Source organism: Loxodonta africana, chromosome 20 (genome assembly GCF_030014295.1).
Source record: "Loxodonta africana isolate mLoxAfr1 chromosome 20, mLoxAfr1.hap2, whole genome shotgun sequence".
Taxonomy (NCBI): domain Eukaryota; kingdom Metazoa; phylum Chordata; class Mammalia; order Proboscidea; family Elephantidae; genus Loxodonta; species Loxodonta africana.
The window spans coordinates 65,615,219-65,639,062 of NC_087361.1; the positions used below are offsets into that span (position 1 = coordinate 65,615,219).

At 48.7% G+C, this 23,844-nt stretch overlaps 1 protein-coding gene across 4 annotated transcripts in view; it reads left to right on the forward strand.

The window, feature by feature from the left end:
- PLXNA2 (plexin A2) overlaps window positions 1-23,844 on the forward strand; it is a 262,967-nt gene that overhangs the window by 95,644 nt on the left and 143,479 nt on the right. For 3 of the 4 annotated variants that reach the window (XM_064273250.1, XM_064273249.1, XM_064273251.1), the window contains exon 4: window positions 21,623-21,757. In XM_064273250.1, coding sequence (XP_064129320.1) covers window positions 21,623-21,757 — 135 coding nt within the window. Of the gene's footprint in view, window positions 1-11,505; window positions 13,043-21,622; window positions 21,758-23,844 lie in introns of those variants that run through there. The other variant, XM_064273252.1, reaches the window with a different exon arrangement.

Below are 23,844 nucleotides of genomic sequence, written 5' to 3' on the forward strand. Positions count from 1 at the left end.
CTGCCAGTCATTAACAAAGGACCTAAGGCAAACCTGAGAGACTAGGAGTACCAGCTCCGGGTTGAGAAGGCAGAGATGGAAGGTTCTGAAAAGTCCAGAATCAATCACCATAGAGCAGGCCCTTGATACCAAAGGGGACACTGAGGCATGTTTCACCAGAAAGGAAATCCTGATATGACCCCTCATGCCACTTATAATGATTCCTTCCTCTCTCTATAAGGCAGAGCTGAACTTGATCTTGTTTAACAGTGGTGAATGGGCAAGACCCTGTGAGAGTCTATTACATCATGAGGCCCAGTGGGCCCTTTCTGAGAACAATTAATCTATTGCTTATGTGACTTAAGAGAAGAACTTCTATGACATGACTTGTGCTGCATGTGTCTCTGTGTCCCCAAAGCATAACCACTATGCTTGTCATGTCGCTGTTATGTAGCTGGCTGCCACTGAGTCAGCCCCGTCGTATGGCAGGCAGCCTCCTGCACAGTAGAATCAATTACTGCCCGGTCCTGTGCCATCCCCATGATCAGTTGCAGATTGGGCCGTTATGATTCATATGGGTTTTCGTTGGCTAATTTTCAGAAGTAGATAGCCAGGCCTTTCTTCCTAGTCTGTCTCAATCTGGAAGCTCTGCTGTTTAGCACACGAGAAACCTGTTCAGCACATAAGGTCCATTGGCAGGGAATCCAACTGGATCTCCCTCATGGAAAGCAAGAATTTTACCACTGAACTGCCAATGCCTCACTGGCACATAGGGGGCTCTCAAAAATGTTTGTGGCAAAAAGCAAGAGACCAAAATCAAATCTGTGCTCTAAAACCTCCTAGAGCCTCAATATACTCCTTTCTAAGATGGGGATATAGAGAGCTTCCCTTTCCTCTGTCACCAGCCTGTGGCATGGGTTGAATGAGATACTGTTGCTAGACTGGGAGCTGTGCAACCGTGAGAAGCTGCTGCCTTGTTCTGCCAGGTTCTATGCTCTCCTCTCTATCTTCCCATTCCCAGGCCAGGGCCAGCTAGACAGACCGGTAGCTGTGCAACAGTGAGACACTGCTGTGACAACAGGTACCTGGCTATGCTCTCCTGTCTATCTTCCCCTTCCTGGGCCAGGGCCAGATAGACAGAACTGGCAATCAGAGGGACCCAAGGAGTTTCTGTTACTGCCTCCAGCCTCACATGCACGCCTTGGTCTCAAATATCCCATACTTGAACTAGAGCCTTGTGTAGCTACTCATCCCAGGGGAAACAGGGTCAGAGCTCCAGAGCTGGAGGCCCAGCCAGCAGCAAAATTTCCAGCTCTAACCCTGTCTACCTCTGGGGGGTTGTACTGATGAAGGAGAGAAACAACAAGCAGAAATGTGGTATCCCTGGTAGCAGAGGGAGTGCAGGGAAGGCTGCTGGGGCAGTGGGTTGGGTTTCACCAGCATTCCATAGCAGGCCTTTGCCGTGCAGCTGAATCAGAGCTGAGGGAGCTGCCGAGACCAGAGGAGCCTCAGAGTCGACTGTGGGCAAACCTGATAGCCCATCTGGAATCCATCCACAGCCTGGCTCCCTCCCCCATGCCCTGAGCTCATTGGAGTAGCAGGGGCAGAGCCAGGCGCCTCCACCAGCAGGCTAGGCATATCCCCCAGGTGCCAGCCCCCAGGCCTGCTGCTCCCTCTCAGCTCTGCAAGCTCAGGTCCCCCCACACACCAGCCCCTGCCTTCAGTCCCTGCTCCTTCTTCTCTGAGAGCCAGAGTCAGTAAAGCTCTGAGTGGCGAAGAAGGCGCAGGAGCATCGTAGTGCTGCCCTACTCAGGTTCTTTAAGGGGCCCGAGAGTCCCAGCCCCTTCCATTCCCTGCCCAGGTAGGATTCAGATAGGGCTGGGCTTTTAGAGTCCTCAGGGAGGAGTTGACCCGCCTTTGGCTGTCAGAGTCCTCGATCCCCTTGGATGTCTACTGCCCTAAATCTCCCATCACATCAACATCCTAAGTGCCCAAACTCCTACTACAGGCAGACAGATCTAGAAACTGGAGGACATGGGGTAGTGGAGACAGCAGCGGACAACCAGCTGTCTAGAGCCTTGGGCTTTATCCTCAGCTCTGCCATGGTTTCCTTGTAGCCTTGCAGGAGCTGTTTGCTTCCTCAGGGACTCACTTTCCTCTTCCACAAAAGTACACCTGTTCTCACAGGGTGATCATGAGGATCAAGTGAAGTGATGGAAGGGAAGGCTAGATGTCAGAAAGAAAACACTGTCATTAGCAGAGCATACCCTCAGCAGAGCAAGCAACAATGCAATATCTGTTCTGTCAACAAATGACAACCTCAACTGGGAGACTTGACACGCAAAGCCCCCATCCTCAGCCACTCTGATGAGGTCTCCCCAAAACCTGCCAGAGAGGGAGTTCTCCACTTTCCTGGCATCTCTCCTATTTCCTGGGTTGGCAAGAGCCCTGTTGGTCTTGTTGTTACCCACCATATTCTATTAACCTTTGACCATCCCCCAGCCAGCATGTGGGGGTAGAGACCCACAGGCTCCCTGTGCTCCTCACAGATAAGAACATGACCCTCCATGAGCAGGAAGGAATGTCCTTTCTGTGAGTACCCTGAGCTTGGTGACCTGACATACAGCCCACTGTAAGGATTCACCATGGGGAAGACGCGAAAGCCAAGAAAAGTTACCCGATTCACTGGAGAAGCTGACAGGTCAGTGGCAGCTCAGACCACCTGGAGGGAGCCAGCCTGATTGCCCACCACAAATCTCTCTTAACAAGAGACTTTGAGCACAGCCTGTGTTCCCAGTGCCGCTTCCTGCACAGTGTTTGCCTGACCCATCTGTCCAAAATCCCTCTCCAAACACAAGGCTTCCTGCCCAGCACTGGCAATCAGAGAGCTAATTATCTGGGATTAGAGATGGAATGAGGGTTCCCTTTTAATTACAGGAAAAAATTAGCCCAACCGATGTCAGTAAGGCCACTGGGATTAGAACCGAAGTCAGAGGTTTGGACCCAGGTCATTTTGGAGACTGGCGTGCCCTCATGATCTAGGCCGGTTTCTTCTGCTTTTGACTGACTCTAGAGTCTGAGGTAAATGGGGGTGGAAGGAGGGCTCCTAACTACACCTCTTTCTTGGGGATGTGGGAGAAAGAGAGAGGGAGAAAGTGTGTGTGTGTATGAGAGAGAGAGAGCCCAAAAGACAAAAACAGAGAGATAACACACATGCAGAGAAATTGGGATAGACAGGAGAGAGACAAGGAAAGGAGGGAGGAAGAGAGGCAAGCAGGAGTTTAAGGAAATTGTGGGTGAGAACAGAGACAGAGGGACACATGCTGAGAGACCACCATCTCTCCCCACAGTCCTGTGGGCTAGCATGCCTGTCACTTTCCCTTTCAGGGGAGAGAAGAACAGAAAGACAGAGAAGCAGGCCCCTGGGCCTCCCTCCTGCCTTATTCCTTCCCCTTTCCCCACACTTCTTCCTCTAGTGCCCAGCGCACTGACCCAGTTCTGTGACACATGGTACAGGTGATGAATGCTTTTGGCCTGGCCAGGGACAAGATTGGGTGGGAGCTTGCACTCCACAGAGCACCTTGTGATCTTGAGTCTCCTCTGTAGCCTGAAAACAGGGCTTTCTGCCAACACTACTTGCCTTCTTTCCTATGAGAAGAATCTTGGCTCAGAGAAGCATTCATTCATTCATTTATTCATTCATTCTTTCATTTTACAAATAGTTATGGAACATCATTATGGGCCAAATTCATAGCCAATCTATGGGTTTTTTGTTTTTTTTTTTATCAAAAAACCATAAAAACCCACTATCATCAAGTCAATTCCAACTCATGGAGACCCCATGTGTTATAGAGTAGAACCGCTCCATAGGGTTTCTTGGTTGTAATCTCTATAGGAGCAGATCACTACGTCTTTCTTCCATAGTACCACTAGATAGGTATAAACTGCCAACCTTTTGGTTAGTAGTCAAGTGCAAACCACCTGTGCCACCCAGGGACCTTTTATTAGCCCAACCAAACCAAAAAACCTGTTGCTGTCAAGTCAATTCTTACACATAGCCACCCTATAAGACAGAGCAGAACTGCCACATAGGATTTCCAAGGCTAGTGGGAATCGACTCGACAGCAACGGGTTTGGTTTTTTTTGTGGGGGGGAAGGGGGTTGGGGGGGTTAATCTTTACAGAAGCAGATTGCCACATCTTTCTCCCATGGAGCGGCTGGTGAATTTGAACCGCTGACCTTGTGGTTAGCAGCCCAGCTAACCACCAGGGCTCTTTTTACTAGCCCAGCAGAATGTAAATCAACAGCTCTAAGTTTTGTGCGCTGTCTCCCAACCTCCCCCCACTCTTCCAACATTCCACATGTACCTAAACCATCCTGGAGGTGTCTAGGCCCATGGTCAGAGACACCTACTGACATACTACTACCCACAGAGACAAGAAACACAAGCGCACAACACAAAGACCTGAGGATATGTCAAGGCCAGGACACAAGGCACCACAACAGCACACATTCCTAAGGTGCAAACACAAGACATGAGTGTAATTATTTGTATGTGTTCATATCCCACCCCTTTCCAAAGGAGGAATTAAGGTGACTTATAATAAATGATTTGGCAAACATACGTCCCTGGGTAGAGCAAAAGGTTGCGCTCTACTACTAACCTGAAGGTTGGCGGTTGGAACCCACCTACCAGTGCTGTGAAAGGCTGGCAGTCTGCTTCTGGCAATGGGTTTGATTTCTGGTTTCTGTGTAACGACAACTATCAGGGAACTAGAATATCTAACCCATGAAAGGGAAGGGAAAACAAATACGCCGACAAGGTCAACATAGGCACCATGACCCAGCATCAGATTTGGCCTGAACCTCCTGGCAGCCAAATCATAAAGGGAACTGGGATAAGCTAGAAGTCTTGCCTCTCTGATAGAGGAGGTACACCTATTTCCAGGAAAGATAATTCCAGTCTACGTTCAATCACAGACAACTAAAGACATTACATTCTGCAAGTGATTTCTTATGTGAGACCTGTGTAGAGACCAGGACAAAAGTTTGACCTCAAAATCAGAGGCCTCTTTATATGACGATTTCTGATATTGGTGCCTGATAAAATGCCAAGGCCATGACATCTGTGCAATGGTTAGCATTCAGTGAATTGCTCTCACGGACTAAGAAAGTATAAAAAGCAAGTAGAGAAGGCCGAGCAGGAAAGTGAAGGCTGCTGGTTAAGCTTTTGTAGTCCAAGTTTGTGGCTTTCTGGAGCTCTAAATAAAGGATAGAACGTAATTTTTCAGCACCCTGTTGTGGTTGGCATTCTGCTAAAACTTGAATAAAATGAACTCTGTAGATTTAGTCTCTACATCTGAGAGATTATAATTTATGTTGGCACTTACACAGGGGCTCAGACAGTAGAATAAAAGCATTAAAATGATAGGCAGTAAGATGTTTACATACAGAAGACAAAAGTGAGCACATTTCAGGGAGGCATGTGGCTTAGTAAAAGATTCTGCAGTCAAATTGACTCAGTTTCAAATTCCTCTCTAGCACCTACTGGCTCTGTGACCTAGGGAAAGTTACCTAGCCTCTCAGAGCCCCAGCTCTTCACCAGTAAAATGGTTTTTGGGGATTGAAGTAGATACTTTGTGTAAGATGACTGCTTAGTTGGTGGTAGCTCTACTCCATTGTACTGGATATACTCCATTCTTGGTTGTTGTTAGTGGCCATCGAGTCAGCTCCGATTAATGGTGACCTTATAGATAATAGAACAAAATGTTGTCTGGTCCTGTGCTGTCTTCGTGATTGTTTGAGTCCATTTTTGTGGCTACTGTGTCAATCCGTCTCATTGAGGGTTTTCTTCATTTTCACCGACTCTCTACCTTGTCAGACATGATGTCCTTTTGTAGCAATTGGTCTTTCCTGACCATGTGTCCAAAGTAAGCAAGCCAAATTAAGTCTTGCTGTCCTTGCTTCTAAGGAGCATACTGGTTGCATTTCTTCTAAGACTGATTTGTTCATTCTTTGGGCAGTCCACGGTATATTCAGTATCCTTCACCAACACCACAACTCAAGCGTATCAATTTTTCCCTCTTCCTTGTTCATTATCCAACTTTCACGTGCAATGCTTCTGTTCTAGGATGACTAAATAAGGCTGGGTCCCTAGTAGGGAGAGGAGCCATGAGTGAGGCAAGGAGAAGCAGGAGCTGTCTTATGCTCTCCCAGGAGGCTGAGGATCCATTGCCTCTTCTGAGAAGTGCTGTCAAAGCCACAGCTTCCCAGTGGTCAGGACTATCCAACACCAGCTCTGGAGATGTCCTACTAGAGCTTCTCTCATTGGAGCCCCCAGATTCTCTCTCCCTTTGATCTGCTGACATCACAGCTTCACTGAGAAATCCATGACCCTCCTTTCTCTCAACGTGTTTTCCTTCCTCTTAGGAAATGCTCAGGACCTGGGTTTTACTTCCCTGAAAAGTGCGTTATTCAGAACCATCCTTCCTTACCTAGCTCCAACCCTCAAGCTGCTTAGCATGGGAACATTCAGGTGTCAAGGAGAATGAAGGATACTGACACCTATCTCTCCTTGAAGGCCCTTGTCCAGATTGGTTGTCAGCAGCCCCAGGCAGCTTCCCAGCAATTGCCAAGGGGATGAGGACAGGAAGCCATGCGCTACCCCAGCACCACCACCCACCTCCCTGACAGCTGTGGACCCAGGACTCTCCTGAGCCACAGATTTGGCAGGAAGGGAGAGGCAGACCCAGAAGCAGCCAGGTCTTGGGTCAGGGTCCAGACAGGACTGGCCAGTCCTTCAGACACGCCTCCTTTGTCCCACCCTTTCCCCCTCTGCTTCCTTGCAGCTCCTCTGGTACTTTCCAGCTCGCTGTCAAATCGTCAAAAGCTCTGAGAGGCAAAGTGCTGTTCAGCTAATGATTCCAGTCCCTGGAGAGGTGGAGCACTCTTTTAAGAGAAAAAAATACAGAGGAGTGGGGGTGTGGGAGGGGCAGAAGGGGGATGCTTTAGTACTTTACACAAAAGCAAAGCTGTAGCTCCTTGGAGCTCTTTTTAGGGAGCAGATTAGAAGTGGGAAGGTTTGCCCTGAGCTGCCTTCTCTCTATGGGTTAAAGGCTGGAGCCTCCCCCTCACTTTTTTCTCTTTTTTACCAAGTAAAAAGGATCTGAATCCAAACACTGCCATCCTTTCTGCCCCAGTGGCCTCAGCCCTGTGAGTTCCCAGCACCGGTCCTGTGGAGACCCTAGCCAAACCAGTCCCTCTTGCTCAGAAAGAGGCTGCCTTCAAAAGCGGTTTGGAAACTCCCACAAAGCAAAGGGCTCTGTCACCACGCTCCCCGCTCCCTCCATATCCTCCTCCTTCCCCTGCTCCCTTGGAAAAGACAGAAAGTAGGGGTGAGCTGATTCCCCCAACCTCCTGAAAAGTTCCTCCCTTGCTAATTTTCCTCTTGAGCTCTAGCCCCACCCAAGAGTCAATGAAACAGAAGTAAATCGATCAAAATGGCTCTCCTTCATACAGCCCGTTCCAGTTTGCCAAGTGCTCTCATACCCTTTGTCTAATCTGTCCCTCCAGCTGCCTCATAGCATAAGCAGTATTGTTTCTGCCAGTTTTGCAGATGAGGAAAGTGAGAATTAATTCCTTTGGTGGAGCGTCCCTGCGTGGCCTCTCCCCCATCAGCTCTGATGGGACAGTCAGCACCTGTCAGAGGGCAGAGTGAGATGTGGGGCTTGGATGATCTAGAAAGAAAACCAAAAAATCTGTGAAGAGGCTGCCTGAGACAAGACCCCTATAGTCCTTCATTCTCATTGTCTCCAAGTGTGATGGCTTTATGGGGGGGGGGGGCTCTTTTAAAGCTATTTTGTTCTGCATGTTCCCTAGAATAGCCCTCTGCGGTCTTGGTCCCTGGTTAGCCGCTCACATCCTCACACAAAGAACCCCATCGGCGGCAGAAATGCAGCCACTCCTGGGTGCAGTGATGTTGTGGATGTTCAAGGCCCAGGAGCACATAGCAGCCTGGTATGGAAGCCTTTCAGGGTCTGGGAGGATTTGGGGAGACCAGAAGAGAACAGGGTCTGCACTTTGCTGACTGTTGAGCCAGTCATACCTTTGCTAATGGTCAGAGAAAAGGCAGTGCCAGGTTTGATCCTCAGGAGGCCCGGCCCCACTTTCCTCCTCACCCTCCCTAATAAGATCCTGGCACCTGCTGTACCCAGCCACCAGCAGAGTCTGTGTTGGCACTGTGCCCTGCAGCGGTGGCACGTCTGCACAAGGAGGGGGTGGGCATTGAGAAGAAGCAGGTGTCCAGCCACAGAGAACAAGGTGACCGGGAAGGGTCTCAAGGCAGTGATCCCAGAGCAGAACCAGCATGGCTGGCAGCTCAGCAGATAAAGGCAATGCTCCCTCACCCCCCTCGCCCTACCCCACCTTGATTAGAAAGATCTGGGCCCAGAAGAGTAGCAATGAGTTAATTAGGGATCTGTTGTCATGAAGTCCATCTCCTGGAAGGGGAGATGGGGAAAGGTGTGACAACGACAGCTATTCAAACAGAACCTTTTAAAAGAGCTAGACCCTCCCCCAGCTGTCTGTCCTGCCTTTGGGCTCTATCAGGAAGTCAGAGGACTAGAGTACAGGGCAGCCTGGGCTGGCTGCGCAGGACTGCAGGGGAGGGAGGCTTTCTGGCCAGCCACCCTTGCCTCATCTCTGACACTGTGGCTCAGACCACAGCCCTGACCCCATCTCTGTGTCCTTAGCCCTTGTTTTCCATCTGCCTTTTTTTTTTCTTTTTGTGGTCCCTGGAGTTCTTTTATGCCAGCATATTGACTGTTCATAGTACTCTCTTCCCGAGAACTCTTACTCATCTGGGGTAAGCCTAAAAGATCATTTCAACAGAAACAAATGTGTAGAGTGTGTTTATGTGCCATGTTCTGGAAGATCTTGCAGGGGGCGGGGGAGGCAGAGGTGAGCAGAGAGCAAGATTCCCTCATTCCCCACCCATTCTCTACAGATGGGGAAATGGAAGCCAGGAAATGTGAAGACCCAGCAGTGTTCAAATCCTGGCTTTGCTCCCTACCAGCTATGTGACCTGGGGGAAATTACCTCCCCTCTCTAAGCCTCAGTTCCCTCATCTATGGCAGTAGTTAGAGAGTAGTTACAGTAGTTATAAAATTGTTAGATAGCTATTACATCTATAATAGTAGTGCCTACCTCATAGGGTTGCTGTTAAGATTACATCAGAAAATGTGGATAAAGCAGTTAACACGAGGTCTAACAATCTCAGGGGTTAACTAGTATGAGCTAGGAGTCATGTTCCGCTCCTGCCCTGTCTCAGCAATGGGGGTTTTATTCTTTCTGTCAGCATTTGTTATTGAGCACCTACTGTGTGCACAGTAGTATCGAGTGCAGTAAAGCACATGAAGCTGTACAAAACCATCTGTTTTCTAGAAATTTACAATCTTAGGGAAGGTACCTGCGTGTGTTCATAAGTAATCATGCCAAGGGATACTCTCAGTGGTCTGGGAACTCAAAGGAGGGATCAGCACTGGCTTCATGGAGGAAGTGGCACCTGGGTTGGTCCTTGAAGGAAGATTAGGGTACAGGAGGTAGAATAAATTGTTGAGCATGAAGCCCAGAAAGCAGGGGACACCACTGAAGAATGATAAGAAGGCCATGTTAGCTAGACTCTTGAATGACAAACTGAGGAGTGTGTACTTTTCTAAATTCACAGTGGAGGACAGTTAACGGTAGTGGTGGTAGTATGTGTATGTGTGCCGTGATTTACTTTTCTCATGTTGCAAAGGTAGTGTATGTTCATCATTAAAAAAAAAAAAAAAATAGGAAACTGAGATAAGCAAGAGAAAGAAAATTACCAACACCTGAAATTTAAGGATTTTGCATGCAGAAAAGGCAGGATCAAATGAGTGTTTTAAGAAGATTAATCTGGTGGTGTTTGGTGGACTAGATTAGAGCAGGAACATGCTGGCAGCAAGGAGGCTTCTCAGGTTATTGCTCTCACCCAGATAAGAGGCAGTGAGGGCTCAGACTCCCTGTAGCAGTGGGAAGAGACTTGCAGTGACACGGATGCGGTCTCCGTTTCTCTCGGTTACCACACTTTTTCTGCCGCATGGTACACTCACCAGTCTTTAAATGCATTTTCCTTTTAAAATCTCAGGGAGTCCCCAGGGTTCAGGCACAAGCCCTGTGTCAGAGAGCTGTGCTCACAGCCCAGAGGCCCCCATGCATCCATCCAGCCAGCGGGAAGTGCCATCCGCAGGGTTAATGAGCAAAAGGTTACTGTTGCAGATTATAAAATGCTGGGCAATTTGAGGCAGTTGAAAAGAATGAGTTCATTAGAAAGGACAATAACCCCTTGAGCACCCCAGCCTCTGCTGCTTTTCCAGACTGCAGGTGGCCTTCTTTGTCGCACTGGAGGAGACAGCTGCAGGATCCTTTTTATTCCCAGGACTTCTCTCCAGGAGCACCCAGCACTTTTTACATGTGGATTTTAGTCCCTACATGGGCACCGTCATCCTGTTTGACTTAGGGCAAACTGAGGCCCCAGAGGGCAACAGAACATAAGAGAAGGCACCAGGCTTTGGAATCTGTAGATGCAGCTTTGAGTTCTGCTTTGTCACTTAGTAGCTCTGTGCTTCTGCTCTAGATAATTCCTATTTCTTAATCTGTGAAATGGGAGGCCTATCTCATAGGGCTGTGAAGATTATTCATGTTTATATTCTTAGCTTTTTGCACACTAGTTGGCATATAATAAATGCTCATTAAATACCTTAAACTGAATTGAAAAAAGGAGATTGATCAAGCTAATCAAAAGCCTTTTGCAGATCCAGTCTCGAGAAATGCCACTTTCCTTTTCCTTTCCCTCCCTGGGAGTCAGATGGCTATTTCCAAAGTAGTTAACCTGCCTCAATTCTAACCAAACCCTATTCCAGAGCACACTGACCCTAAAAAAACCAAACACTTGCTGTCAAAGTTGATACTGACTCATGGCAACCCCACGTGCATCGGAGTAGAGCTGCACTCCATGGGGTTTTCAATGGCTAATTTTTCAGAAGTAGATCACCAGGCTTTTCTTCTGAGGTGCCTAGGTGGACTCTAACCTGCGATGTTTTGGTTATCGGCCAAGCAGTTAGCTGCACCACCTAGCGACTCCTGTGAGCCCTAAAGGGTGATTTTAGATCACTCCCAATTCAGAAAGCCGAAGAGGGTAGACCCTCTCCTGAAACAACAGCCTCCCCGCCCCCCGCCCCCTGCCCAGGAGAGGAACCTGTGTGCAGTGCCCGGAATGAACATTCTGAGAGCCCCACATTGCTAGAGCTCTGGGTAAACAGATTCAAATTTGGCAGAAGTTCCTCATTATTTTTTAATAATGCCTTTAGCACCTCTCTACACCCCCCCCCACCAGCTCTGTGTACACCACGTGAATTATTGCTTAGCTGCTGCGAGATTTGATTTCATCTGAGGCTGCTTAATGCTTCTGCTGTCCCTCACTGTGTTTATCTTATTGTTCCCCAGAACAATCAAGTGCTTCCTCTGGCCCTGGCAGCTCCATCTTGCTCCTGGAGCCTCCCAGCCTCCCCAAGTCCAGAACTGGAGCAGCATCTGAAGGTAGGGCTGGCCTAAGGCCTGAGCCCTATGCTCCTGCATTGCCTAAGGCAATTTCATCCCTTCCCCATCCTTGGAGCTGCAGACACCCTCCTTGACAGAGATAGAGCCAAGAGACCTGGCTTCTTGCTTCCTGGGTCTTGACACCACTTTCCCTGAGTGGGTAAAGCAGTGGCCCAGGGATGGGGGAGCTGGTGGCCGGAGACCTGCAGAGGAGTCTGTGTTAACCGTAAGGAGTCCTGTGAGCAGCTTGGGTAGTGACTGCTTGGCAGTTCTCCTCTGCCTGATGAGGAGCAAAGAAGCCACAATTTAGAAAAAGGAAACTGGCCTCCAATCTCCCATGGCATCCAACCTCCAACAGCCTAACCTTAAATACTTACCTTACTCATAGTAAGTGCTCAATAGCAATCCTGACATCCACTGTCCTTATTTGCCAGGCTGTTGATCCTCACTCTGTCCCCAGATGCAGAAGTCCAGAGAATAAGTGGGTCCGGGACCCCTCTCCACCCTCCAGGAGAAAGCCCTTCGTGGTCCCGTGGCCTGCCCTTTGACGCCCAGGTGCCTCTAGTCCTATGCACCCCTCTGCTACCCCCCCAATTCCCCGCTTAATATCTAGGGCAGATTCTTAACATGCACAGAAATAGAAATAACCGTACATGGAAATGTCAATCTCCAGTGTCAAAGCCCCGGTGATTGACCGACAACTCCCGGGGGCCTGGTGCTGGAGGCATCTGTGTGCACGTGGGAGTGTGTGCAGGAGGGTGGAGGTGGCTGGAATTCAAAACTGGGCAGATCTGACCACCTCCTGCCTCTTCATGGACAGGAGGAACCCTTAGTCCCATCTCCATTCTTCTTCTGCTGGCTCAGTGCAACTCACAGGCCGAGTTTTACAGGCTCCACATCCCCCTCCAATTATCCAAGCATTTAAGCCCAGGTTCCCACCCATCCTCCGGGGAGCCTCAGACTGCTGGGCTGTGACTGCACGGTTAGTTACAGTTTCCACCAGCTTGGATGGTGGGGCAGGGAGAAGCACCCAGGAAGTTGCTGCTGATGCGTGTGTGTGTGTGTGTGTGTGTGTGTGTGTGTGTGTGTGTGTGTGAGCATGTGAGCCTATGCACAGAGTACAGGGAGGAGGAATCTCGAGACTGAATTTACCAAAGACTTCGATCTATAAATAATTCAGGTCATAAAGCTCTACAAAAATAAACTGCAGCTCAAATCCTCGCTCTCACAGTACTAAACGCACAGCGGTAGATGGACGCGCTCTCGTGAACTCCCCAGTTCAGTCTGAGCCACACCGGGGCTTCTCCCTTTGCCCCTCCTTAAAGGTCTAAACCTGCACGCGCACGTGCACACACCCCCCTATGCCACACAAGCCAGAGTTCTAAGCCAAGCAGAGATAGAACCAAGTAGTAAAGGCCCCTCCAAAGTGAATTTGAAGACTTCAGGTGACTAGACCTGTGGAAACTGTTGTTGAGCCCTCAGTAACTCTGTGTCAAAGCCTCGTCTTCTCTAAATGCTCAGGTCTGAGAGACCAAGCTTCAAAGAAATCTGGGCTCAGATATAACAATAAAAAAAAAAAAAAAATTTTTTTTTTTTTTTTTTTTCATCCAGCTTTATGTTTTTCAAAGTGCTTCTATTTCCACATGTCCTCACCTCAAGCCTCACCCCCTCCAAGAAGCCTTCCCTGAAGGACCAGGTGAGGTGCTGTCCCACCCCCACGTTCATCTCTGTTGGAACCCTGTACAAACCTCTTCTCACAAGGGGTAGTCTGTGTTTGTGAAGACTGGTTTGATGTATCACGTCAATCCCTGGGGTTGTCTGAGGGGACCCTGTATCATCTGTCACAGTGTCCCCAGCATTTAACGCAGCCTAGCACCTTTTTTAGCACCTGGTCGTTGGTGTTAACTGCCCTCAAGTCCCACTCACAGCAACTCCATGCACAATGTTGTGCTCTAGAGGGTTTTCATTGGCTGATTTTCAGAAGTGGATTGCCAGCCCTTTCTTCCTAGGCTGTCTTAGTCTGGAAGGTCTGCTGAAACCTGTTCAGCATCATAGCAGCACACATGCCTCCACTGACAGTTGGGTGGTGGCTGCGCATGAGCTGCGTTGGTTGGGAATTGAACCTGGGTCTCCCACGTGGAAGGAAAACTACCGCTGAACCACCATCGCTCCCCAGTAGTGATGCACACTGGGCTGTCCTAAAATTCACAGCTAATAACTCATTTAATGCTCAAAGGTCCTCTCTGAGATAAGGAGTTCCCACCCTAATTTGGCAGCTACAGAAACTACTACATAGACAAGTGAAGTGACCTGCCTGAAGTCACTCAGGCCATTCATGAGAAAGCTGGGAAAGAGCCAGACATGAGCCTGAGCTTCCCCCGGTTGGGAGACTTTTCGAATCAGTCTGCTTCCTGCTGTGAGGCCCAAGAAGATCCTCAGTTCTATTGCCCTTTAGCAGCTCTTGTAAAATAAATATATAAATAGAAATAACAATCATAAAGTGATGTTATTAAAGTGCCAAATCCCAAATACGGGCTTCATAATTTAGGGCTAACTAGAGAAGAAATTGCTGTGCCAGAAAAAGGAGTGTGGGGGGGCCTGCAGGTAAGCAAGTTAATTGGATGTGCTGATTTGAATTGGATGTTCCAGTAAAGAGGCTGTCATTAATTCTGTACAGACACAGCTGTGATTTAGAGGGAAGATACTAATAGAAGGATTACTGTTCCATTCTCATTTCAAAGGGGGCTTCTACCTGGAGGGCTGGACAGTCAGCCTCCCCTGGACCTTACCTGACACACTCCTCACCCAAAGACAGCTCTGATCAACTGGCTTTCAGCTCTGTCTTAGTCATCTCGTGCTGCTATAACAGAAATACCACAGGTGGATGGCTTTAACAAAGAGAAATTTATTTTCTCATAATCTAGTAGGCTAGAAGTCCAAATTCAGGGTGGCGCCTCCAGGGGAAGGCCTTCTCTCTCTGTTGGCTCTGGAGGAAGGTTCTTGTCATCAATCTTCCCCTGAACTGGAAGCTTCTCCTCACAGGAACCCTGTGTCCAAAGGGTGCGCTCTGCTCCTGGCACTGCTTTCTCGGTGGTATGAGGTCCCCATGTCTCTCTGCTCACTTCTCTCTTTTGTATCTCAAAAGAGATTGGCTTAAGACACTATCTAGTAGATCTCTTCAATATAACTGCCACTAATCCATCTCTTTAAATCAGTGATAGGATTTATAACACACAGGGAATCACATCAGATGACAAAATGGTAGACAATCGTACAATACTGGGAATCATGACGTAGCCACGTTGACAGATATTTTGTTGTTGTTAGGTGCTGTCGAGTCGGTTCGGACCCGTAGCAACCCTATACACAACAGAGTGAAACACTGCCCAGCCCTGCACCATGCTCACAGTCGTTGTTATGCATGAGCCCATTATTGCAGCCATTGTGTCAATCCATCTCATTGAGGGTCTTCCTCTTTTTTGCTGACCCTCTACTTTACCAAACGTGATGTCCTTCTCTGGGGACTGATTTTTCCTGACAGCATGTCCAAAGTGTGTGAAAAGCAGTCTCATCACCCTTGCTTCCTAAGGAGCATTTCGATTATCCTCATAAGACAAATTTTCAATATCCTTTGCCAACACTACAATTCAAAGGCATCAATTCTGAATACCGGTGGCATAGCTTCCATCATCACAGCAACACACAAGCCCCCACAGTATGACAAACAGACAGATACGTGGGGGACAGATATTTTGGGGAGATGCAATTCAATCCATGGTAAGCTCCCAAATAAGGTCCTCAAAAATTGTTGTTGTTGGGTGCCATAGAGTCAATCCTGACTCATAGGGGCCCTGTATGACAGAGTAGAACTGGCCATAGGGTTTTCTAGGCTGTAGTCTTTATGGGAGGAGACTGCTCAGTCTTGTCTCTTGTGGAGCCACTGGGTGGATTTGAACTGCAGATCTTTCGATTAGCAGTCAAGTGCTTAACCGCTGTGCCACCAGGACTCCACCAAAAATTAGGTTCTGAGTTTATTGTTGCCCCAGGAAATAGGGTTTCCAAGGAGGGGCTGGTAGATTTGAACTGCCCACCTTTTGGTTAACAGACAAGTTCTTAACCACTGCACCACCAGGGTTCCTCAATAACACCTAGCACATTGTAAAAGCCACAGTAAGTGGTAGTTATTATTAAATTCTCTAGGTGAGCGGGGTCCTTGAGAATTCACCAAGTCCACCCTACTGCCTTCAGGCAGAGCTGCATTGAAACCATGGAGCAATGGGTTCATTCTGTGTTAAAAGTCCTCTTGATAAGTTACAGTCTCCTGGAGTCCCTGGGTGGTGCAAATGATTAACATGCTTGCTGCTTAATGAAAAGTTCAAGGTTCAAGTTCACCCAGAGGCACCTCACAAGAAAGGCCTGATGATCTACTTCTGAAAGGTCAGTCATGGAAAACCCTGTGGAGCACAGTTCTATTCTGACACACATGGGGTTGCCGTGGGTCAGAGGTGACTTGACAGCAGCTCGTTTCTGATTCTGTGGTCACCCATTCTATAGAAGTGACCTCACAATAGGAATTCTCACTAGAGCTAGCCTAGATCTCCTTGGGCAACAGTTAAGGCACATTTTGTCTTTTGCAGGTCTCAGTAAAGACTGTCACCCTCTCCTGTAGCAGATTGTCCTTATCTTACCTACCTTCCGATCCTTGTCCAATCAAAATGGCCCTGGTAGCTTGTGTATATCCACTAAGATCTAGCCCTCCTAGAGCGGAGGAGCCCAACTAGGAAGACATGTTCCAGTGGCTGGCGTCCACCTGTCTGCGTCAGCTTCCTCTCTGCCCAGTCTCCTGGCTCCTCCACAGCCTAGTTGGATGTCAGGAGCTGTGCAGCTTGAGTCTGATAATGTTGTTCTCTTGGATGGGATTCATGGCCTATTTTAGTTTATTGTTGTTCTGTGGTCATTGAAATTCAGCTCTAGAGTCACAAACTTAAAAGCTGAAGAGTGATAGCACTTTGTGGGACGTCACAGAATAGACTCAATTAATTGGCTTTCTAAATCCCTCTTTCATTTTGGGACTCCTTGACAGTCCCCTCACCACTGCCCATCCTTCGTCTGGTCAGCTGGAGGACAGCCCTGCAACTCAGAACTTTCTACCCAAGATAGAACTGGAGAAGCGTGTGCTTGAACTACAGCAGAACCTGTCTTCCTAGTCAGTCATGGGATGTGCTCTCTCTCCAGCTGTGAGCTTTCCTCACAGCTGGAGCTGGTTTTGAGCCCCAGTTGCTCCCCAACTAGCTGTTCCTTGCATGGGAGAGCTTAGACGGGATGGGGTCCCAAAGCTCTCACAGCTCTGCCAGTTTATAAGCCTGTGATGCTCCTGGGATGTGGACTGAGCAGACTTGTTTTCCTATTATCCATAGAGGACAACTGAGGCTCAGAGAGACTAGGTAACTTCCCTACAAAGGTGCCATTGGGCAGAAAGCAGACCCAGGCAAGAATTGAGTCAGAATGGAACCCAGGAATCCTGATTCCCAGACTTTGACAACTTTGGCATGTTGCCTGGAGGGAACAAAGGGAATTCTGGAGGCAAGAGAGTTCTGCTGCCCAGCTGACCTCCTCTTGCCTGCCAACTCCTGCCCCACCTCATCCTCCTAGATCCTTGGCCCCCTGGCCCCATTCCCCATCTTCTCTGCCCTCTTGTTATCTTGGAGGGTTAAGCAAACTTGGGGCAGATAGCGCAGAGTGAAGTGGTTAACAGGGAAACACAGACTCTTGCCCAATACTGCCCTTCTCACCAGTGATCTGGAATGAATGAAATAGGATAGCTTATTCAGGTTCAGTACCAAGAATGTTTTATTCTGGTTTTGCTTTAGCTCTGCCATTTAAGAGTTATGTAGGTTTGATTCTAGCTTGAACTGGTTCATTAAATGATGGGAGGGGCAGATTGGTGTTGCAGAAGGGGAGAAAATTCTGATTAGGTCTTTGCTTCAGAAAAAAACTAATGATTGGGATTGATCCTGGCTGAGATGCAGCAGAGTGTATGATGCTAAGTTCTTTGACTCAATCCCAGCCCTAACCTGGCCACAGGTACCATGTAGGCCCAGGGATCAGAGAGGGAAGATCATATCTGTAGTGCACCTCTGTGTGTCCTTCTGACTTGATATCCAGGCCTTGCCTGGGCATTCAGATGGGTGCCCAGGCTCCTGGGGACGGTGGCTGCTCCAGCTGACAGGGGTCTCCAGCTTCCCTAGACAGGGAGATTCTGGGCCAGGCCTGAGGGAGGGGGCTGGTCCCACAGCGTCTGGGGGTCAGCCAGCACTTTGAGAAGACCTAAACCTCCCTGGAGAGGGCCAGCTGTCAGGGGAGGGTGGCGAGTGACATTGAAACACTTCTGCTTCACAGACAGGTACAGTGCAGACTCAGAGGAGAAACAGAGCCTTAAATGCCCCATTTTTATGGAGACAGAAAACTGAGGTCCAGCCAACCAGAGGTCATGACTATCACATCTGCCCTTGACCTCCAGCAATGGCCCAGGAACTTTTGTGAATAAAAGCTACTACATTTCTGGAAGGGTCTCATGGAAATTCAGAGGTCTGTCCCTCTAAGGGAATCTCTAGGTGGTGCAAACAGTTAATGTGCTCTGCTGCTAACCAAAAGGTTGGAGGTTCAAGTCCATCCAGAGTAGTCTCGGAAGAGAGGCCTGGTGATCTGCTTCTGAAAAATCAGCCATTTGAAACCCTATGGGGCATAGTCCTACTCCGACACACGTGGGTCATCATGCATCAGAGTCAACTTTACAGCAACTGTTTCTGGACCATCTGAGGGAGAATGCTGCTTTGAATGTTAAGAAGAAAAATTTTAATTGTGAGACATTTTCCCAGATAAAGACCTTTCTTCCTGCTTCTACTACAATGTCGTAGTCAGACTTGCTCCACCGTGGAAGGTGATAGCCTCGGCCCCATAACATCATTCCTGAACCCTAGAGTCTCCCTCTACCCTACGAGTGAAGGAAGACTCCCTGAGCCCACCCCAGAGAGGCTGGCTTTGGTGACACCCATGCTGAGAGCACCGGGCTAGATGCTGTCCCAGGCCTTTCTGGTATGGTATCCTGGGATGGACTCAGAGAGCCTAAGCTGGGAGTCCTGGCTCACCAGATCTAATGGGATAGATTTGCAGATATTTAGGGGATGAATTTGAGGTCAGAGAGACCTTCCTGCGACCCTAAAATTTTAATCTCTCAATGGCCAGCTTATTGATGGTTTGTAGATTGTCCTACCATTTCCTCTGGCCTGCCTGAGGCAGGAATGCTACAGATGGTGAGTGTCCTACCTTAGCCACAAACAAGTGCGTGCAAGAAGCACACCTGCGCACGCCAATGCAGCAGCTTTGAGCACCAGAAAGCCACTAGCTGGGCAGGAAAAGGCAAGAGTGGAGCTGAGGGAAAGAGGAGAGAGCAGCCCACAGAGCTAGGTGACCCCCAGTGGAGTTTCTAAGATAGAGACAGAGTGGGGCGGGAAGCTAAGGGAAGAGTATATTTGGTTCAATTGAAGTCTCCTCCTTAACTTCAGGCCAGAGCCCCCCCACCTAAGTCACCAGGTACCAAGGTGATGAGGAGACCACAGCCCCCTGCCCCTAGGTCCTGACGCACTGCTTCCAATCCCGGGGTCTAGTACAAGGCCCTCAGCCAGGAATCTGTTGTTTCTGCCACTGGAGACTCCATGGCCAGAGCGTCCACCACGTAGTGAGCTCATGGTCTGCTTCCCACCTATCCCCAGTCTATCCCTGCCCAACAGGTACAGAACATACTCTGTCTCAGGGCCCTCAAATATGCAAATCCTCAGGAGGGTTGTTGTTGTTGAGTGTCTTATAGAATTCTGACTCATAGCAACCCTATAGGACAGAGTGGAAGTCAGGAGAGTAGAGAAATGTGGATGGAAGCCCTGGTCCTACTCCCCCAACTCTACAATAAATAACGCTGGTGATCCTCCCCACCCTGCCAGTCCCCATGGCCAACAATTCCAATATATAGCGACCCTATAGGACAGAAAATACATTCCTCCTTACACGTTCCTTGTGGTCTCAGGCACCAAACTTGGCCGTGGGAATGAGTAAGTCATGGTTCCAGCCCTCAGGAGCTCTCAATGTGATGGGGAGAGATGGGCAGAGGGAAGGAGCTGGTAGGGAAGGGAAGCTTTAATCTTAAAATCTTCTACAGCAAATATCTTCTGACCCCACTTCGAGTCAGCACTTAAAGTCCAGGCTGCTTGTTCACAGTGCATGCCCTTCCAACATCGTTCTCGAGCATTCTCTTTTATCCACCGCCAGCTATGTTTCCAGCCCCATTTTAGTCATCATAGGTTTATAGGAGAAAAACACATTCCTGCCTCCAGACTGTTGACAGGATTTGTGCACATGTGAAGCAATTAGAGAACAATTCAAGTAGAGAGTCAATAAATGTTAGCTACAAATCAATTGATTATAATCCTAGGACAAAGTGTCTGATAGGAAAAAAAGCACTGGGGTTGGGAGCAGTCAGTGCAGGCAGGGAGGTTGGGAGCAGGCTTCATGTTTCAAGCCTTCATGGAGGAGGCAGGGCTTGATTGAGCTAGAGGGCCTTTAGATGAGGCAGGGAGCAAAGGCAAGGGAGAGGTAGAGGATGTTGGTCAACACTTGGCTGCTATGTTGGGACCAGAAATCCTGGGGGAAGGAGCACATTAAAACCAAGGACTCTTTGCCACCAATCTTTCGTATGACCTTACGGGCCTCTTTTCTCTGTGTGTTAGTATTCTACACAGGGGTTACAAAAAAAAAAAAAAGATTAAAAACCAGTTGCCGTCGAGTCACTTCCAGCTGGTGGTGACGCCATGTGTGTGAGAGTAGAACTGCACTCCATAGGGCTTTCAGTGGCTGGTTTTTCAGAAGTAGATCACCATACCTTTCTTCTGAAGTGACTCTGGGTGGACTCGAACCTACAACCTTTCAGTCAGCAACCCAGTGCATTAACTATTTGCACCATCCTGGGACTCCTAGACAACATTAGTGCTTCTCAGGCCCCCCCCACCCCCCACACCAGCATCATAAGCATCACCTAGGAATTTGTTAGAAATGCAAACTATAAGGCCTTATCCCCCACTGAATCAGAAATTTGGGGGTGGGGTCCTGCAATATATTGTCACGAGCTCTCTAGGCAATTCTGATGCAGGCTGCCTTGAGAGCCACTGGATTAGATCAGTGCCTCTCATCCCTGCCATTCATTAGACTCACCTGGGGAGCTTTTAAGCTGAAAGATGCCTAGGCCCCATCCACAGAGATTCTGATTAATGCGTCTGTCCCTGGGATCGGTGTTTTACAGACCTCCCCAAATGATTCTAAACTGCAGCCATACTGAGAGCACTGGGCTAGATGCTGTCCCAGTCCTTTCTGGTGTGGTATCCTGGGATGGACTCAGAGAGCCTAAGCTGGGAGTCCCGGCTCACCAGATCTAATGGGATAGATTTGCAGATATTTAGGGGATGGATTTGGGGTCAGAGAGACCTTCCTGGGACCCTAAAATTTTACTCTCTCAATGGCCAGCTTATTGATGGTTTGTAGATTGTCCTACCATTTCCTCTGGCCTGCCTGAGGCAGTAATGCTACAGTTGGTGAGTGTCCTACCTAAGCCACAAACAAGTGCGTGCAAGAAGCACACCTGTGCATGCACGCACACCACATGGTGCTGTAAATATGTGCATGGGCATAAGAATAACCACATAAGAATATTCACTATCATGCTTAAGGGCACACAAATCCACTGTCAGAAATCCCAGACCCAGCACACCCAGGCTGCTTGGGAAAGGATTCCTCTGGGTGGAAGCTACACTATTTGGAATAAATGGCATCTCGGTCTTCCCTGCAGCCTAGCTTGGTTCAGGATGGCAACTGGAGAGAGGGGCTTGCTCTCTCAGAAGCTACCTGCGCCAGGGTGAAGCAGGAAATCCACAGAGAATGCTGAGTGCAGATCCTGAAGACATCCTTGTTTCTCTTACAGATTCGGGCAGATGGTCCCCCCCATGGTGGGGTCCAGTATGAGATGGTCTCTGTGCTCAAAGATGGGAGCCCCATCCTCCGGGACATGGCTTTCTCCATTGATCAGCGCTACCTGTATGTCATGTCCGAGAGACAGGTAAGCACCACCGCCCTACCCTCCTTGCCAAGCCCCAGGAAGAGCTGATGATCTGTGGCCGTTGCTCAGTAGCCGTTCTGTCTAACAAGAGAGACCACTGGGCTTACTGCACAGGGGCCTTGGGAGAAGGCAGAGTCCCTGGAGTCTTTTGTGGGAGCCAGAGAGAAGCAAATGGGGGCCAGCTACTTCCCAGAGGCTTCTCTCTAGGCCACAGCCCCTGTCTCAGCACGTGATGAACAGCCTTGCAGGAACGGGCCAGACTACATGGAGCAGCTTGGTGTGATTAGGAGGTGGATTTACTGCTACTAGGCCCACAGAGTCGGCCGCTCAAGGGAGCCAAAGAGGTGTAAATAATCCAGGCCTCCAGGCTGGGCCCAATCCTATGAGAGATAAACCCAAGATAGGGCCCCCCAAAGGGGTTAAAAACCTTGGCCTGAATCTTAGACTGGTGTAGGGTAGAAGTTGGTCAGCTTCTGGGAAGCTGCAACTATGCCTGCAGAGATGGAGAACCCTGTGAAATAGACTCCTGCCCTCTACTTGGTAACAACTGAGCAAGCTCCCCACCCTCTGAGATGGAGCAGTTATTTCTTCAAGTTGCCCAGATTGTACTTGCTCTCAGTATGTACCAGCAGGCAGAAAGCAACGCAGGGAGATCCATGGGGAAGGGAAAGCGAGACAGAGGGTTCACCAGATGAACGGAGATCAGAAAGCAAAGCTGGCACATTCCATTCACTCAGCCAGTTGTCAAGCAGCAGCATTGGTCTTGGCATTGTACTAAACAGGGTAACATGAAGGCCAAAGAAGGAGAAAAAGGGTTGTGGATCAGTCTTGGCAGCCAAGGACACTGACTCAGACTAGAGGAGGATGCGGGGCTGGAGGACCAGCCAGCTTTCACAAGGTCCTTCCCAGCTCCTGTGTCACTCTCCATACTCTGCAAGGATTCTGGGTGTCCTTGATCAGCTCTGCCCTTCCCAGAGTCCTTCTCACCTCCTTTCCTTCCAAATGTAAGGAATCTGAACCGATAGAGGAGAGATGAGTGGAATGAGCAGGGAAGAGGTACAAGGGCACAGGATACCATTAAGAGAGGCAGCGATGCAGTTCTAAATTGAAAATTACTTTCAGATAGATGGCACAAATCATATGCTAATTGCATGCAAATAACGTGCAGATACTCTTGAACCCACCTGTCTTTCTTGCATGTGGGCCCTACATAAACAGATCCAGATGGGAACATGGTAGAACTGGAAGAGGCTTTGCCTAACCTAGAGTGGGTTAAATTTGTCTGGAAATAAACACTGGCCTGTAAGTCCAAAAAAATAGACAGCTCTAAAGGAACCCATTACTAGGCATATGTTTATTGAGAATAAAGTGCTGGGAAAATATTAGAATGAATTGGACTTCGTTGTTGCCCACAAGCTGCTTACAGTCTAATGAAAGTGAGAGGCATGTGGCTAAACACCTGTAATATCAGACTGAATTATAAAATGCTCTGCTCTTTCTTCCTAATCTTTGCTTTTAAGTCAAAAAGTTACTTTTTTAAGTAAAAATTATAAATGCTCACCACATTCAAACAATACCTACAGAGAAAAGCACCAAGTCACCAATTTCTATGACCCAGAATGACATGCCATGTTAACGTTTGGTAAGCACCATCCCAGACATGTCTGCAGAAATTTATACAGATAGAAGAATGGATGGATAGATGGCTACCTCAGTGGGTGGATGAATGGATGGTCAGAGGGACTGAAGAGACCCACATCAACATGACACTCTCAAGAGACAATACGTGTGGCAGGCGAGCAGCAGGAGACTCAGTAAGGGCTCTTTCTTATGTTCTCTGAGCCCAGTGATGTGGAAGAAGCAAACAGGAATGACCCAATGACACCTTGATGAAGCTGAGAAGATACCAGGGTGCGTATTTTAGCTGCAGATCTTTTGCTCAACTGGAATGCTTTTTGAAATTGCCTCCAAAATGAGGCCAAAGGAGAGGGCCTGGGTCAGGGCTGGAGGCCAATGAGTGTGTGTCAGGGAATGAATGACCTCTTAAAACTATGGCTGACCCTGCCACAGAGATCTTCAGAGTGGCT